General features: G+C 36.6%; 1 protein-coding gene and 1 non-coding gene across 2 annotated transcripts; one reads left to right on the top strand and one right to left on the bottom strand.

Annotated features, from left to right (window-relative positions):
- Positions 1-3231: 3231 nt before the first annotated feature.
- LOC146737848 (uncharacterized) lies at positions 3232-9451 on the top strand. Its single transcript, XM_085504836.1, has 2 exons — positions 3232-3595; positions 9048-9451. The coding sequence occupies exons 1-2, from the start codon at positions 3232-3234 to the stop codon at positions 9449-9451; spliced, it is 768 nt and encodes a 255-aa protein (XP_085360962.1).
- A 2158-nt stretch (positions 9452-11609) lies between these two features.
- TRNAH-GUG (transfer RNA histidin (anticodon GUG)) lies at positions 11610-11681 on the bottom strand. Its single transcript has one exon. It is a non-coding gene; the product is annotated as a tRNA-His (tRNA).
- Between the last annotated feature and the right edge of the window lie 7464 nt (positions 11682-19145).

The raw sequence follows: 19145 nt of genomic DNA, 5'->3' as shown, positions 1-19145 counted from the left end.
AATAACGAAATTTAATTTTAGGGGGTTGCAGTTTTATACGAATTTTTTATTTTTTACAGTACTGTATCCTAACAACAATTCCTATTTTGTAAAACAGAATAGAAACTGAATATTCAAACATTGGATCAAACATTTTCTATCATTGTGTCACGGCCCTCAAACATAATGATGTCATGATTATCCACCACGATGTCATAATCAGCAATGTTGATGTTCAATCAATCTTCTCCACAAACAAACTATGCCAGAACCCGAAACACGCGAGCCTCGGATACTAACAGACACCTGTTGTTCCACGGCGACAACCATGAAAAAATACACTACACGGCAATTAATATTAAACATTGCGCGAACTGAGAGAAAAAAAAAACCGTATATTTGGGGATGAGATGGGGCGGCGGGTAACATACATCGCCATAGCAACGAACAATCTGAATTCTTACTGTTGATTTCAATTATATTTGCCTTAAACGATGATTTGATGAGAAAACCACAGATTTAACAAAATCGTGTCAAATGGACAAGTAGTTTCGGTGCTCGTCAGTTATAAGCACGCTCGTCTACTCACGTGTTCTATTCATCGCCGCTCTAACAGAAGTCGCTCTCGAATAATGATAACGAAATGATCAAATTGGCCTCCATTATTGTAAACCATGAGCATATTTCACGGGTATGAATCGTTTCAAGTGAACTCGTCCACCAGTGAGTCTGAACAAAAATGTCATAAGTGATAACAATAGCAGGGCGCAACAACACACATTTTGAGCCCGCTATGCATAGCGTGATTTTTTGGCAATAACAAAATAAGATAAAATATTATTAGATTAAATAAAAGTTTAGTTAATTGTTTGTTGAGTATTGACGCTTAGATTAAAAGTATAAAAAGTGTGATTCTATCATAGTGGTATTTAGGGAATGAATAAAGATAAATCTTGCGTTATTTTTTTTTATGTAACAGCGTAATGGTCGTCGAACTGCGTCGCGTTCAAAATGGATACCATTTAACGTAATCTCCGGGACGAAACTGAACATGATATGTAGCAGATAATATTTGTTAATCGTGTCTTAAGTAACTGTTCAAAATAGGTAGATGTTTCGAGTAACGGCTCTTTATCGATAGCTTACGAGAAAATGTTGCTCGGGCGGGCAACGCTGTATCATGTATTTCTATGGGCCCGGTGTGGTTTGCTTCGAAAGAGACGGTGACTATAGCTACAGTAAAAAAAAACGGCACAAGCTCAACTTTGAGATAATCCTGAGCAACTAAATTGATATATGTAAAATACTTTATTTTCGCTTGGAATTAATTTTCGCTGAAGGAATGATTCAGTGACAATAAAATCCAGCGAATATACCTTTCTTCCTATATTTTACATTCAACTCATCAAAAATCAGTGAAAATAAATTCAATACAAAACACCCAAAAGACTTTTCAGCGAAAATTAATTCCAGCTAAAATATTTTTTTTTTTTACAGTATTGCACATGTAGGGGCAATTACGCTGCTCGGAAGAGTCTTAACAAATCTAACAACTTGAAGTTGATGTTTGCAGGCGGTGCAAATGCCCGGATGTTTACCACAAGAATACGTGATAATCCAAACGCGAGCTGTACCACAACTTTTGCGGCAGTCGTCGTGCCGCGTCCAGTTCAATATGGGACTCGTAGCGACGTAAACAACACGTGCAAAATATATTGTTTATTTACATGAAATTCGAACACGCGCTGCGCGACGACCACCACGCTTTAAGATTACACGTGTCTTTACGTTGTTTACGCTTCTCCTTCTTTACATCTAATATGTATTTAAAATCAAGGATCAAATATCTCAAATGAAACGCATATCCGGTGAACAGCAGGACGTATGAGTTGCATTTTCCAAGAAGTTAAATTCAATTTATCGTTATTAAAATTGCAGAGGAAGCATTAGGCAGTGCACCATAAGGCGCGACATTAACCCTATGCACGCGCGGTCTCCACTATCGTTTTATTTTTTATCGAAAACAAGTGAAAAACACGTGCAGTGGGAACTGCAACCAGTCTGAAGTTTAGAAAAGCTTCTTGGTAAAAATGAAAACGAATGATAACTGTCTGATGCCCGGAATCATTTTTCACACAAAAAAGTAACTAAATAGCACGTGACTCACATCGCAATCGAAAAGATTAGTCCAATATTAAACTTTATCAAATAAAAAAGACCAGAGTTAGTATGAAAAGGATTATGCTGTTCTAGGTGAGTGTTCCGCCAGATGTTTATGATGAAAGGAAATGTTTTGTACGATGATATTACGACGGAGCGTAGATTAAAGGAAGCTTTCTCGATGTTTTACAAACTCAACAAAAATGACGTGGAACAAATCAGTGGCCCGTCTTGTTCGACTGCAACTCCATTGAATTCGCGCTCTCTAGTGCTTTGTCATTTGCGGTAGACTCGTCTCTTCGACACATTGGAACTGGTTCATCGACATATTGATATCGTAAGCAATATGGTCATTTTATCACAGCGAAACGCGTTTAAATAAAGATGTCTATTAAATTGTTATAATGATACGCTTTTATGGCAAAATAGGAATTCAAATTCGCCTATTTGAGCGATGAAATAAAACGCGACATCGCGGACGTTGGGTGAAAGACTCACCATATTGAAAAACATATTTCCCGACATGCTTAGCGGCCTTGTTGCTATGCTAGAAGCAAATATATGTTATAGAAATCAGCACCTTCATAGAAGTGAAAAATGATTGACATTTTCAACATCAAATACCGACCAATTAAATGACACACAATCGGTAAATATTTTACCATAGAGACCGAGCGAATTGGAAAATTATTTTCTCGGCGCGTTCAGTTGGGCGTTAATTTGTATACGTAATAGTGGATGTATGCTATTAGATGAGCGACCCTTATAAACGACACGAACAAGAGAATTCTTCCCCATTCAGAGCAGCGGGATTGCAACCTCTCATCTGATAACGCCTCACTAAAGCTCTAATTTCCCGCAAAAAGGAGACAACGACAGATAACCGCAAACAATTAACCCGAAGAAAAGAGCGTATTACCACAGAGGAGCACCGTGAGTACATTGAATAACTTTCCTATACACTGGAAGCAACAAGTCTTCGAGTTTGTGAACGGTTTCAGTTTTTGTTTGCATACGTCCGTCATCGTTATGGAATCTTCGAATTTGAAAAGCATGCACTATCGCCAATTAGTTTTCCATCCGTATCTTAGTATGGCATACCCAGTGCGGTTGCATCCAGTGCCGATGCCAGCAACAACGATCGTCAACAGAACCGCGAATTTGAAGCAAGTGAAGTTACCGTTCACCATAGAAGCAATCCTCGGACGCACTGGCGGAGGCGGCGGGGCAGGCAGCAGGCAGAGCATACCGTGGCATCCAGTCAAACGAAGAGATCTCCACCCACAGGCGACTGGCAATTTACCCGTTCCTTCACACCATCCCATCCAGGGACACCACAGGGTCAAACATTTTAAAAACAACAACCAGGAATTGACGAAGATGTATTTTCGGCAGAATCTGGTTTCACCATACACAAGAGAAGACCATTACGGTGTGAACAGAGGAACAGAGACTGGTATGTATCCATGGTTACCAACTACTCGTATAAGCGTTCCTTGTAAAACGGGAACACATGGTGTTTTTTAGAGGGATACCTAAAATAAACCTTTTCGTAAATGATAGTAGTTTTACTACTTTTTTGCAAAGCAAGTGCTATAAAATTTCCTCATAACTTAAACTTCTATTTTAACATAACAGTAACATAAAATTAATATAACTATTAATGATGTCACTGAGTTGCTATTTTGCGGTTACTGTAGTTTGCACAATTTCCTTGCGATGTGTCGGAAATACACAAGCGAGTCGTAAATCCCTTCAGCAGTATAAATTAGAGAAAGATTATGTGTGTCTGTGTGTTCTTTCTCTCGTCAGCTCGTTGTAAATCAACTGCATGGGCTTTCCGAGTGTAAGTGTATATATACTTACATATATATATTATTATTGTATATATATTACCATCGCTTTTCAAATTATTCGATTCTTTTTTGATGTTTTTAGTGTATCGTAATCTAGTTGATTATAATTTTAAAATTTCGAAACATGTCATTGTACTTTCAATTTTATTTTTTTTTAAATATTGTTGAAAAATAAAATCGTAGATATTAACATAGTTCTTTTATGTATTTTGTTTGTGGGATTATAGCATTGTAATACAACGTCACATTGGACTTCGAAAGACCAGTGCATACAATGTATATGCAATCGTAACGAAACACTAAATATAATAAATGAATATATCCACGTCAATTACAGACAAATGTAGGTGTTTTAAAATATGCATGTTTTTTTATCTTATCGATTGAATTTTCGTCGTTATATATAATTACATATATTTACTTTTAACTGGTACAGTTTTTATTAGTAAATAAATAAATATGCCGTACCGAAAATTCCATTCACCATAACGAACAGTCTTGGTGGAATAGAGCCGATCTGGATAGGAGATCTGCTGAACCGAGTCAGATATAGATACATAAATAAATAATTAGACTTTGTTTAATCACTATCATTATCCATTGCAAGTCCACCGCAAGCCACAATGACATTGTGTCCACCGCACAAAAAAAAACTTCGCTTGTCGTTTGAGATAAGGTAGATAATGTAGAAAATATGATCACCCACTTTGTAAATATTTTGGATTACCATTAAATTTTGTCTACGGTCTCGAATTATTCTAAGTATTAGTATGTTATAAATATTCCAGTTCCTGGAATAATCAGAACATAGAAATCAATGACGATGCAACTCATTTCGCAATTTTAATTCCACCAAAATACGACGTACTATTCTACTTAATCTGCCACTTTGTAAACGAACATTTACTTTTCACCAATTTTATTTGACTGGAGTGCTCGACTAAGCGCCGTGTTCCTGAAGGCACGATTTTGTGAGTAATCTGGCCCTAAGTCGGACGAGTACAGTATTAAACCTGTGTCAAAATGACATTCTCTATAGCGATATGCCGAGATCAGAACGAATTGCGATGTGTCGAGATTGGATCTACGGAATGCTAAAAAGTTATAATTCGAGAAGGAGCGCGTTACGATAATCTAACTAAAATAAAGCGTATAGATGAACGACTATATGAAGTTTAGACTTGGGCACATTTGGAATCTAAAGCAAGTAACTATCGTTTTTTTTTTTTTTTTTTTTTTTTTAGTTTCAAACAGGTTCTATGATATTACCAACGCATAAGCATATACAAAGCACGTTATTATAGTGGCAGCAGGTGACACGGGTACACTGAATATCACTGTTGAATTTCTTGTTTGCGAGTTTGTAAGCGCGAACTGTACTGAACCCGTGTCTATGTTTGGCATTGCGTGTTGGGTTTGTGTGACCAACTTGCCATCGATTGAACACAAGCGTCCGTGCGGACCATAACAATGGTCCCCGAAAGCAATACACCAGCCAGCTAAATGAATTTCGACCAGTTGCTTCACCTTGATAACACACTCACCGAGAAGAGATTTTAACTCGGGACTTACCAACTGCGTGATCGCCGGGCGCGGTCACGTTGGTTTTATGCCGTGAATTTCCTTGTTATATCCGCCCTCATTAGCTAGTCAAAATGACAACAATACACATATAACACAGAATACAAGAGATAGCAAAACACATCAAATACGGACTGGCATTCAATCGAAAATTCTTATTTTCACGAACACTTACTAGTAGGAATATTGATATTTCAAGACTTATAGCTGAGAACACATAGCGTGATTCGTTGACAGTAGTGTACTCCGCTACTCATGGTTCGTATTACTGAACAATTGAACAACTCATTATATAAATACTGCCCATCAATGAATATTTCTTTGCATTTAATATGTTTAAGACTGTTTTATCTACTAGTAATTAAAATCTTCTTACTGAGTATATATGTTGATTAGCTCATGAGTTTTTTATCGTATACATGTGTAAATAAATATAAATAAACAAGCTAAACTCGAATAAATAAATTAATAAATATGTTAAATTCCGAGTCAAATTAAGAATCTGTTGATATTAAACAAATATTCACAGTTCACAATTATTATAAAAGTTGTAACTTACTATTTGCCTATGTAAGAAATGGGATATTAAATTGCTCGTACAATATTTATAGCTTGACAGTTTTCAAATTGAATTCATATTTTTTGCACTAAAAATGTTCCCAGAAATATAAATTTTGATTTCTTAGTTATTACCACTTCAAAGTTTGCCATCGTCACTAATCACCGAATAGTTTTACTTTTTACTATTGTTAACTCTTGATGTGTTGATAATTAATTCAAATGCTAATTTTCTGCTGTGTTTAAAATTGAAATAATTAAAACAGTTTCAAACTTAATATTTTACGATTGTTTCAAAGATCAGCAATGATGCGAACGAGGATACATGCTTCACATAAACCACTGAGCCAATGAATACTCCGCGTACTTCAGGCACATGGACAAACTCTGATGTAATCTCATCATTGAGTAAGCTTTTTTTCCAATTTTCTAATCTTCTCACCGACAACTTGCGCCCTCTATAGACGAAGAAAACGCTTGTCATAACTTCACAGCGAAGCAATTTTAACGTGAACTAAATATTTACTTTTTAAAACAAAAACAAAACAAAACCACTAAAACGGCTTAACATCTGTGAATGTCAATATCATGTTGATATCATTGTCCATATAGGTATACATATATGGACATAGCCTGGGAACCTGTAGAAGAATAACGAATTAAAATAAGAAACTTCCCACGTGTATGATATGCCTCGGGTATCACGCGTAATTGTATAATAGGCAAACTGTTGAATCTGGACGAAAGCAATACGCTATAGCAAATATCACTTCCCTGGTTGTCGTGCCGATGGTAACATGTCAGCATATTGATTAATTAAAATTGAGTAAACTTTGGAAATGGATGAAGCTGTCAAAAACGATGAGTGAACCACGTGATAAATTGAAAGCCCTCTCGAACCACCAGCCGGTTTCTCTTTCAGTTGGAAACTGGCACTTCCCATCGACAACGATCTGGACAAATAAAATGACTGGGTAAAAACGGGAGTGTACGTGATTGCAACCACTTTATTAGTAGATGGTGCCATTAGATGATTCTTATTACGTCATCGGACATTACTACTTTCCCTCCATGTACCAGAGGTGACCGAGGATATCATGACGTTCCACGATATAAATACGCAAACATTTTCACTGCGTACTAGAAACACTGCGTACTAGAAACATATTTTTGACGGAGTGAACGAGGCGCTGATCTACTGAATATTAATTTATGTTTTTAAAAACAATCGAGTGTAAATTGAGTTAGTTGGGCTGGGTTGTTGGGAAATCACTGTTTATCAACGCGCGTCGACTACCGCCTTTCAAAAAAATAAACGTCTTCGTATATATCGGATCTCTCTTTAACCTAACCATAGAAACCATGAATTTGTTAATGATGGAAAAAAACATACACACGTTTTATACACAAATATTATTTTTAAAGAGCTAACTTTATAAGTGTATAAAATCGAAATTATAATTTAAAGTTTTAAATGAAAAGAAAACAAAACCAGTCGCTGCAATATCATCCCCGTGATGCGAATAGCGCGGAATTTGTCAGTAAGACGGCTGTTGTCGTAGCGGATATTGCTTAGTTAAAATTCATAGTATGCGAGTCGATGACAGTAAATAAGTATACGGTTATGCTATGTGTGGTTTTGATGGACACGAGAAATGTAAATGTAAATAGATTTACAATTCAGCTTGTCTGTTTTATCATTTTCACTGTCTGTGCCACGCGATCACCAACAAGGCCTAACACCTGTATGAATCCCCACTTTATCGTATTACTCAACAAACTCGTGTGCTCCTCGAAAAAAAAAACACTACCAATATCGTTAACGAGAAAATTTATTACGCGCCAATTATATTTAATCGATTCTCATAATAACAAATAAGTATTCCCAATAATGAATATCGAGCTGTGTGCAAAGCGTGATATTAAATGGTTACAGATTGTATTGAAATGATCAGACGTTCTACGATGGCTATTCAGTTACCGCAATCCCATGCATGAGAGCGCGGTCAACAATTTCCATGTGTTTTCATGTTAACAAAGCAGATTCATTAGGAACGGCGAAATTATGTGTTTTCGTGTGTATATTTACTTAATGTTGATGGATGTATTTTCAAGTACGTTTATTACGATACGTTGTCCGGTGTCGTTGAGTGTAAAATTGACATCAAAATAACGTAATTACGTATTTGTTGCGTCGCCGCGAAATACTGTGTCGGGTTTCTTGTTTTTGAATGTGTCAAATATCCTGTTTTAGTTTTAGTTTTTGTAAGTATCGGATTTAGGGTCCACAATCAACATAACCAGAGAGAGAATGCTTGCTGAATGAAAAAGAAGGCTCGTGTTTCAAAAAATGTTTGTGAACCTCCATAATTTGGGGTTTATATCATATATTCAACATGCCGTATCAAACAACATTAATAAAACTGCATATTTTTGTAATTTCTTAATAAATGTTAAATAAATAAACTATAAAGTCAATAAATAGATAAATAAATAAATAATTAAATAAATAAATAAATAAATAAATAAATAAATTAATTAATTAATTAATTAATTAATTAATTAATTAGGAAATAAATCGGCGTAGTATACCCGAGACGATCGCCTTATTCACTAACGTACATTTTTTCTTTTATGTTTTAGACATAATTTATATAAAAGTATTCAATTTTTCGATATTTTCGTATATGACTCACATGCCAGATTTGGTCCCGAAATTATGCCGTTGCATGCTGCACGTCATATGTAAGATATTGTCAAGCAAATTATCGGAGGAACTGAACGAACTGGCGACAACGTTCGATCAAAGAGATCATCATTTCCAGAAATTACCTTATCAAGCATTTCATAATATTTTTTCACGGCATTTCACATAAAGCACAACAAACTAATATATTTTAATTCTTGTTTCAGAAAATGTACATGGGAACGAGGACGGAAAGGACACGTGGCCAATATCCAAACCAAAGCGAGTTAGAACAATTTTCACCCAGGAGCAACTGGAGAAACTTGAAGAAGAATTTGCCAAACAACAGTACATGGTGGGCACCGAAAGATACTATCTCGCTTCTGAACTCAACCTTACCCAGGCTCAGGTCAAAGTTTGGTTTCAAAACCGTCGTATTAAGTGGAGAAAACAAAACCTCGAAGCTCAACAAGCGAAACTCGCCGAGTTGAGAGCGGCTGAACCCGACGAACAATCGGACGCGTCCGACGACGACGAAGATATGGTGTCCATTCAAACATTTATAGCCGACCAGAACGACTACACGGATTCGAATCGAGCTCCGAATCAATTCGGGATTGGGCATATTTAAAACGTCAACGTTGAAGATAACTGGGTTAATCTGTTTATATTTTTACAATATTATTATTTTTAACAATGCTGAATATCATATTTTACGATAAATACGAGATGACAGTATTCGGCAACTGATTATAAGTCATTTTCCTAAATTAGTTGCATGATAAAATTGTCGTGTGTAATTGTCAAATATTTGAACGCTCGTTCTTATTTTGTGAAAAATATTTTCTGATCGAATGTTTTATTTTCAATTTGATATAGAAAACGCATTGCTTGATAAATTTCAGGTTGTTCCAAGCTAACGAATTGTCTTTTAAAATCCCGATTTGAGTTGAACTGACGTACCCACTCAGAAGTAATATGACAACTTGAATAATCTCTTCGATTTTCCGGATAAGAGTATAACATTTTCTAAGAAGTACTAAGAACTAAAATTACATAAAATAACAATTGTCTTACGTGGACTACTTAAACTACAGACGTATGATCCTGTTCAACTTCCCTGGCCGTGATGTTGTTATGAAGATACGGTGCAAACATTTCACTCCACAACTTTTAAATACTAGTACACACAGATTTGTTAATTTTGCCTCTGGACTATCTCGAGAATATAATAATACAACTATGCGAGGAAATCCAACTATTAGAAAAGCGTGGTAAAATGAAGCACACTCACTGTCCGAAAACTAAACTGCCTGTCCAAAAATAGCCTGACATGTACGCGTGAGTGGCGCCCTCGCCGACCGAACGGCATCAGACCCCTCTAATTGTGTGTTTGGTTTGGAGCACCGCGGAGGGCGCAACTCACGCGACCTTGCGAAGCTTTCAATGCAATGCAGCGAATATATCAAATTGAAAGACGAGTCACTTACAAACCTGACAGGTTTCAGGTTATTTGGACGGTATTGAATAATATATCATTTATATCTGATTTGTACTTAAAGGCCGGTGGCCTATGTACTTAAATAAACTTTATTTATTATTATTATTAGTACAAATTAGCATTTTCGAAAACTGGCATTGTCAGAGTACTCGTTGACTCAGTATCATGGTCACGCCTTCATGTCAGTGTCCGATCCAGGGTGGAACCGATAAATATTCAGTTTATTTGTGTCTGTCTTTTGTACTACTAAATACATTTGTAACTTAGCTTCATGCCAAAATAAAGTCGCTAATGACAATATTCGTCTGCCGATTGTACGTGTCAGTTTCTATACAGTGGGTTATATTACCAGCGATAAAAAGATGAACCAATTATTTCCTTTCCTAGACGTTGCGCCCTCTGGCGACAAAGCGTCGCTGTGGCGTAAATGAGTGCGCTGAACCACAGTCCCTATTCATGATATAAAAATTAGTTTTTGTCTCAGTTTTGTCTTCGTTTATTTTTTTAAATTGCCAGTTAAAGTTTCATAAAATTCCTGTGTCAAAGAGTTGTTTGACACGTTTACCCTTCAATATACGGAAATTGATTGACAGCATTGTATTCCTATCCCAGATGGGGGTGGTTCTTAGTCTGTCTTAGATATGTTGTTTATAATATTATTTTTACATAAAAGGTTTATTTCAGGTGCAAACCAATATTCGCCTTCTCAAAACCTCAGACCGCGATTTTATTAGTGGTCTGAGTCCAAACCACTCAGGCTGAACAGCTTGACTTTGCATATACCTTGGATGGCAGATAATTCAGATTATGCAAATTACTGTATGGTTATGTCATCACGTACATGTCATAAAATTAGTATCGAAACTAAAAATACATTCACTGGTTTCAAATTATTAGTTAAGCTTGTCAGACTACATCTATCATCACATTGTTGACTAATGCTAAAACGGTTAATCGTAGAGACTTTGACACGAAATATCTGTCGCTGTTCTATGGGCCAAATAATTAATTGTCAAAACAAGTTTTTAGTGTGTTCAATTATGGAGGTATATACAGTTTATACCTCCATGGTTCTGTTGAAGCTGGCAATTTTTTTGAATATCATTTTCTGAACAAATTGGTGGCAATGAACAGAACAAGTTCACATATTACTGACTACAATTCGCTAATTAATTAGATACGTACATGATTGATACGTTGGTTTGTTGCAAAGGAATGATTGATAATCTCTCTTCTCAATACGAGAAAAAAGAGCCAGAGATGCCATGTCATTACACCTGTGGAGTAATGCCGAGACCAGGATTCGAACCTGGGTTATTGCGGCCACAACGCAATGTCCTAACCACTAGACGATCACGGCGAGCTAAATGCTCTGACTGCTTGCAGTCGGATAATAATGAGTATTCGAAGAATTTCTGATCCGAAACTTGCTCAGGGTATATTAATTATTTATACAGATACTTGGTGGAAATGAGGGTAATCTAATATTTGTGTTAACGTCATTTATAAATGAACACTACGCGACCGTAAAACCACATGCTTGGTTCAAAACCTTGAGGGCGCTAAAGGCAATATGGCGGAGCCCAGGATTTCACAGGTTGTATAAGACCCGGAAGTTTCTAGCCCAGAGTCCAGTTCTGTAGGTTGGTCTCCTACCGCTATTCGTTCGGCCCACAGTCCTGTGAAGTCGTATAGACCGGGGATTTGACACACAACTACACATTTATGGCGGAGAGCTTTTTTGCAGTTTTCATGATTGTAATCAGCCAAAAAGGTATATTGACCAGTGTAGCAATCATAAATACCTTTTGTGGCCGAAACATATACCTACAGTATTGGGATGTTGACGAAAACTAGTTTTATGCAACGAAACGACGTTTGTTTATAGATACGTGAAGAACAAGATGGCGGCGTATATTTTCTGTTGACGTTGGAAAATGTCGATTTGATCGACCCTAGTGGGGAATCTTCTGTAATTTCGCTTCCAGTTAAGGTATTTTGGATAGTTAGACGTACCGACCTGCTTATTTTTTTAGCTGCAAAGCTGAATGCCTCCTAAATCGCCCGATGCAGCCCTACACATAGTGTCGAATCCCCGTTCTTTACGACTTCAGTCTCAGGACTGTGGGGGCCGGATGGTCAGCAGTAGGAGGCCAACCTACAGGACTGTACTCAGGGCTTGGTACTAGTAGTTTTAAGCAAAGACAATCTCTTTCTAATGTCTTTGTTTTAAATCAAGGAGAGACAACATCCTGAAAGGAGTGCATGGTTAAATTGGAATATATAGTTCACAGAGCGTTTGTCAAGCTGTTGGCGGGGTCAATCACTATGTCAAGTGACATGGCATGTCAAGTAAAAGGCTTCTACCACATTATTTTTCATTCTCTTCGTCTGTTGTTGTTTTTTCAGTTTAAAAAATATGGGCTCGCTGGAGCCTTCATCCTTTGTCTATTTCTTACACAAGATATCAGCCGATACCCCCCCCCCTCCACCCGCCCATAGGAACTGCGTACAGTTGATTATAGTTTCTGTGCTCCCTGTGCTGCTACTTGTATAGTAGTAGTACACAGATGAAAACAATGGAGGGACTGTGGTAGAACGTGCGTAAATCACGGGTTTTGCCAGGATAGCTTCTACGAACAACACTGTTATAACCACGAAATACCTGTACTAAGTACATGAAATATGATACACTTCCCGAACGAGAATTCAAAATTGCGACACGAAGTGTCTGACCACAAAGAAAAATGAACAAAAAGCAGAAAAATAATCTGCATTTGGGGGCGCTATACACATTCGATCATGAGATCAATGCTTGTTGATCATTTTATCAACGGTATTTTTCATATGCATTGACAATATTCAATGTCAAAGTTAATGTGACATTTCGACTCTTTGCAATTGAACGCTGACTTACACATATTGGAGAATTGAATTAGAACTATCCTCGGGGGCGGAGCTACGTCACAGACGTTCCACGTTGCTAAGACGCGCACCACTGTACATGCATTTCTATGGGCTCTTTTCGCGCTGCTGTGGAACGCCGGTAGAGCCGGTGAAAATTCGAGAAAACAACACAAACTCAACTTTGAAGTAATCCTGAACAACCAAATTTAAATATGTTACACACGTAGGGCTAATCTTGTTATACTGTTCAGGGGAGTCTCAACCACCATCCCAAAGTACCGTTTTCTGAGAGTTTTTGGCCTTTGTTTTCACCGCCAGGGTTGCCAAGCGGTGAAAATGCCCGGATGTCCGCCCCGAGGATACTCCTCAACTGCAACTTAGACTTTCGAGTTGTTTGGTCTCGCCAACACACCGCTAGAGGGCGCAACAAAGTACCCGGATGACAGTGGTGTTCGGCGCTTGGAGTGAAGTTGAATTAATACATTATATGCATTATATTTCATGTTTGCTGCACATACAAATTATTTTTCGTTCATTGCGAGATCCCGCGTTATGCGTGAAATTAAACGTAATTAATATGTCTCGACAAAGTCTTTCCAGACTTACCAGAAAACATTTCTGATGACAACTTGAAGATTTGTGACATTAATACAAATGTGCCATCCTGAAAAGCAAATTTTGAACTTCAAAAAGAAGTTTTCCACATTCCACAGGATTTTTAAAACTTTTGGTGACATCAATTATAATATGTTGGCCTCACAGATTAATATTTGCATCTTCCTAAAATATTTTCAAAATAATTAGCACAACTTTTCGCCAAAAAATACTTCCTTCTACCAATAGTACATTTTGGAGACAACTTGTAGATATCACATACAATGTTTCCACATCCAACGTAAATTTCACATTTTCGCATCTACTTTTTAAGGTCCAGACAGCAACAGCGACAGAAACATTTCTGATTTTGGTACTTTTCCAACTTTGTTTTTAGGCGTTAACATATACCGCTCCCTCCCAATTAATATTTTAATCTCTGTAAACTTCTTTCCCATCTTTCCAAACTACTTTCATGATTTTATTGCAAACAAGCAACGTTTTGGATTTCAAATACAACTATTCCACCTTCTAAAACATCCTTCTCGTTGCGAGATACTTTTCAGTCTTATCAAATTGTTCCGATGTTCCAGTACAGTGTTAATGATTTTAATAACTGTGTTCACAACAACTATGTTTTGGAATAGCTCTTTTGAAGTGTCATTTTAAAACGTTATTAAAATAATAGAAGTGTTATTATTAGTATAAAACACACAATACGAAGCTGGTAGTTGATGAACATAGTAGTAAATAACATAACGTTATGTCATCTTAAAAACACATCTCATAGTCATAAGTGTAAACGTCATAATAAACAAAATATAATGCCATCTCATATTGCAATTTTCAATCGACAACGTTTTAATACGTTACCAACCAACAGTTACTGTAGAATACTTTATTGTAGCTGTAATTAATTTTCGCTGAAAAGACTTTTTGGATGTTTTGTATGGAATTTATTTTCACTGATTTTTGACAAGTTGAATGTGAAATATAGGAAAAAAGGTATGAATTATTCGTTCAGCAAAAATAGCGACAATTAATTCCAAACGAAAATAAAGTATTTAACAGTATGTAACACATTGCCTGGAATCCAGTCATACCCCCCCCCCCAGTGAAACCCAAGAATGGCCATATGAATCGCTACGTAAATAAAACTACGTAAAACACAGAATTCTGTGTTATCACTGATTGGCTGTCCCCATGACATCAGTACATTGCCATGGGAACTCACATGCGCAGACTGACCCGTACGTACGACCCACCCACATCCCACCAGGCCAATTCACTAGTCACTTATTAGTAGATTTTTCAAAGTCTCACGATAATCGACGACATCTAGTCTAGGTATTACATGATAAAAAAATTATTACATGCCGTGTGTGACCACGTCGCTACATTATAACCGGATACTTCGCAATGAAATTTCACATATTTCTTGTTATTGGCCTTATTGCGGTGCTAGCATTGCGGCTAATGTTTTATAGATGGGTAGAAACAAACATGGTTGGATACGATTTGACTGTCCAGCACGATGTCGCTTATCCAGATGGTGCAATGACTAAGGCTAAAAATGACAGTGCTGGTGGTGCTAGTGTTATTAATGGGGACAAGAAAAGACTACAAGATAATATCGGAAACATGAACTCTGAACAGAAGCACACCAACAAAACGAAAGACCTTCCAGCTAGAAAGCGATGTATACAGCGTAACGTATTTCCATTGGATGGCAGCGTAACAGATCGGATATTGAAATGGAACAGTTCAAAAAATTTCGACCCCGAGTCAATTGAATGGTTCGTCGGTAAGCTGAAACCTCAAAATCACCCAGTAGTGCCCAATATCGCTCATTTCACCTGGCTCAACTGCCCGGAATTCAAATTCTACAACCTGATCAGTATACTTAGTATATACCGTACAATGAATCCAGACAGAATGATGTTTCATACGGACTGTAACCCCGAGCCGAAAGGACCATGGTGGGACGAAGCAAAACGTATCCCAGTATTAGAAATCGTTCACCACAAAAGGCCCAAGACTATATTTGGAATTCCAATCATCAATTTACTCCACCAAACAGATGTTCTGCGCTTACAATCTTTACTGCAGTACGGTGGTGTATATTTCGATCTTGATTTTTGGCTGTTTAGACCATTCGAACAGTTACGTTACTACGATTACGTCGCAAATCGGCCCGGTAGTGGCAGACTTTGTAACGGAGTGATTTTAGCCAATAAAAACTCAAAATATCTGCGCCTCTTCTACGAGAGCTATCGGAACTTCGAACCCAAATGTCTTGCATGTACATCGATAATAAATGCCAATAAGTTAGCGTTTGAGCACAGGGATCTATTACACATAGAACTATACAGCTTTTATCGAAACATAGACCACTGTCAAGACTGGCAGATGGAATATTTCAGTCCCATGGACTGGGAACTCCCTAGATATAGTATACACTTCTTCCACAGACTAACAGAATCGAACGGGCAGCCGTTCCCAGATCCCCAGAATATTAAAACAATGAATAATACGATCGGGGAGATTGCACGTTATATTTACTATGGGACCAAGGATATTATTACCGATGAATAACTTCGTTGATGTGATAGTCATTAACATTGTGCATTTGACCAAAAATAAATTCATCCTAACGCAAAAAGGCAATACATATAATTTGAATTTTATTTTCAAAATGGTCGATTTATCTTATATTCATTTTTAAAATTTAAAAATGCCAGCTCTATGTTATTGTTGCATACACACTAACTAAAAGATTGTGTTTATTATAATCATGTATTTTTACTTTAAAACGCCGGAAGTAGAAACGCTTATACCAAAACAAGGCCATTTGAAACGTTCATTTTACACAGGAACGTTAATCAAAGATAGCTTCAAAAAAGGCTCCCATGTGTTAATTCAATGGACAGCAATACATACGGAAGGGGGGAGTATGGGCTTTACCATACACAGCATTGGTTCGTATTGCACAAGGATTTTTTGCTATATATATCTTTATTCAGCACAATAGGCAAGTACAGCATGGCATGGGGATACCGGCAGGCATATCGACAAGGTGGGGAGAAATCTGTGACAGTGGTGATAAAGACACTTGTAATAGATACAAATGTACCGTCGTGTAACGGGTGGATTATTTTCTATTTTATTGGGATTGCTTGCCTGGTGATAAGCATAGTGTATGAAGAGCACATTTCATACGAGTTATAAATATTTTAATGCCGTAAATAATTCAAATGCAATTATTAAAGGTGTTAAAAAGACTAAACTGAGAATATCTGTGATGATTATATAATACATATATTGTATGGGCTCCATGACCAGCAGTGGTAATAGGGTCAGCATGTACTGCAATTCTTATATGATAAGTCATAGCTGCACCATCCCAAGTTGCCTGACCTGAATTATGTCTACTGATATAAACTATACTCATCTTTATTACTTACATGCCATCTGTCATATTGTGAAATAATTGCATCTTTAAATCTATCCCAATGCTCCCAATGCCTAATTCAATCTAGGTATGATATTTTTTTTTGAAATAAAATCGTTGCTATCGAAGCTTAACAATTGCATGCCATGATTTAGCCGTGATTCCGCGTCGTGTTGGGGTCCGGACAGTCTTTATCTTTCAGTATACACGGCAGCGTGCTGACAGTATCACATCGATTCAATACAACTACCACGAAATAGCCGGAAAGAATATTCAAGACATGTTAATTACGTCAAGATTTGTGGAGTGATACAACTTTCAATAGGTTAAACGTTGAGGTTGGGTAAAATTGTTAATGGGAATTGTTAACCCACATTTCATAGTAATTGTAGGATAATTCACATATTCAACAAACTGAGGCGATGTCACATCCGAATGCTCCGATCTCCGTTACTACATTGCTGTCGCAACTAGTATAAAACTACGATCGGAGCAGGCATTATAATTATTGCCATTTTTTCATTCAAATGATCGGGGTCATATACACAGTGTCTAGAACACTTACTAATAACTTTCGCTGTGTATCTACCCCAAAACGAATTGTAGAAAAGTATGGACAAACTATGAACTGTCACGTCTTGCTAGGTAAACCGATAAAACTGAACAAAACAAGAGAATAGAAATTCAGACAAAATGGCGTTGTTTATGCAGACGCATGCGCAAGACGACCGGTTAATATTATTATCGATTGTACATTTCAATGGTGATTAGAGGTTATTGCATGGTTGGATATCTGCGGTAGGTAAAATCAGTGCTAAAAAACAATAAATCTTCAACATGCTCTAAAAAAAATGCCCAACGGCTTAGGTCTTGGGTTTTTTGGTTTCTCAATGACCTTAGCCAACATTTGAAACAAAATTTGCTAATGTACTATTTTATTCCGGGTCAAACCCTAAATCCACTGGTCTACTAATGCATACGATTGATAGGTGTCACATAGAACGATTTTGTTCTTTAATTTCTGAATATCAATGAGCAGTAACATGCGAGCTTTTATTGAATAAATTAAACTATATGCCTGTTATTTTAAACATAGATCTGGTATTTTGTAATCTTTTTTTATCAAAAATAATAAAATTACTATCGAACACTGCTCTTTTTGACACAAGGTGGTAATATTTATGAACTTTATTCAAATGAAATCTTATGCATTGCTTCAAGTGACCATGATTCTTTTTAACTTGAGAAGATGTGAAAAATAGTAAACACAGACATGCCATAAAAATAAATCTGCACTCACATATCGATAATATTTTTTTTTGAAATAAGAATATTAGTATAAAATATTGTCTTTAAGTTGCTCTAAAGAAAAAATAACATACACATTAATAAATGTGTTTTATATATATACTACTACCTTTAAAGTTCACCATGAACTGTGTTCCACAGTGGCCAAAAGATGTTGATGCTTTGAAATAATTTTATGTTTTCCGTTTGAGTGTACTAATAATTGGGTGATTATTTGGCGAATGTACTTTTGAATCGAGTCAAGTGGATGATATAATACACACTTTCAAACTTAATTTGTTCTCAATTTTTGAAATTTAAAACTCAGTTAGTACAATCAAATGTGTACGAGAGTATAGTGTCTTTCCTTACTCATTCATTGGTTGTAAGCCAACATTGTATATAAACACCATGATATTAATAACTGTGTATTTCACTCTATTTCGCGTCTGCTACGACAGATAACATAAACACATGCGAATAAAAAATAGGCGTTTGTTCTGATTTTAACAACAAATTATTTTTGACGGATATTTTGTGTTAAATACTTATTTCACTTCGTATGTTAGCAGCTTTCGTTTGTTT

The sequence above is a fragment of the Saccoglossus kowalevskii genome, chromosome 10, assembly GCF_978046115.1.
Source record: "Saccoglossus kowalevskii chromosome 10, keSacKowa6.1, whole genome shotgun sequence".
NCBI classification, from domain to species: domain Eukaryota; kingdom Metazoa; phylum Hemichordata; class Enteropneusta; family Harrimaniidae; genus Saccoglossus; species Saccoglossus kowalevskii.
This window is presented reverse-complemented; position numbering and strand designations above follow the sequence as displayed.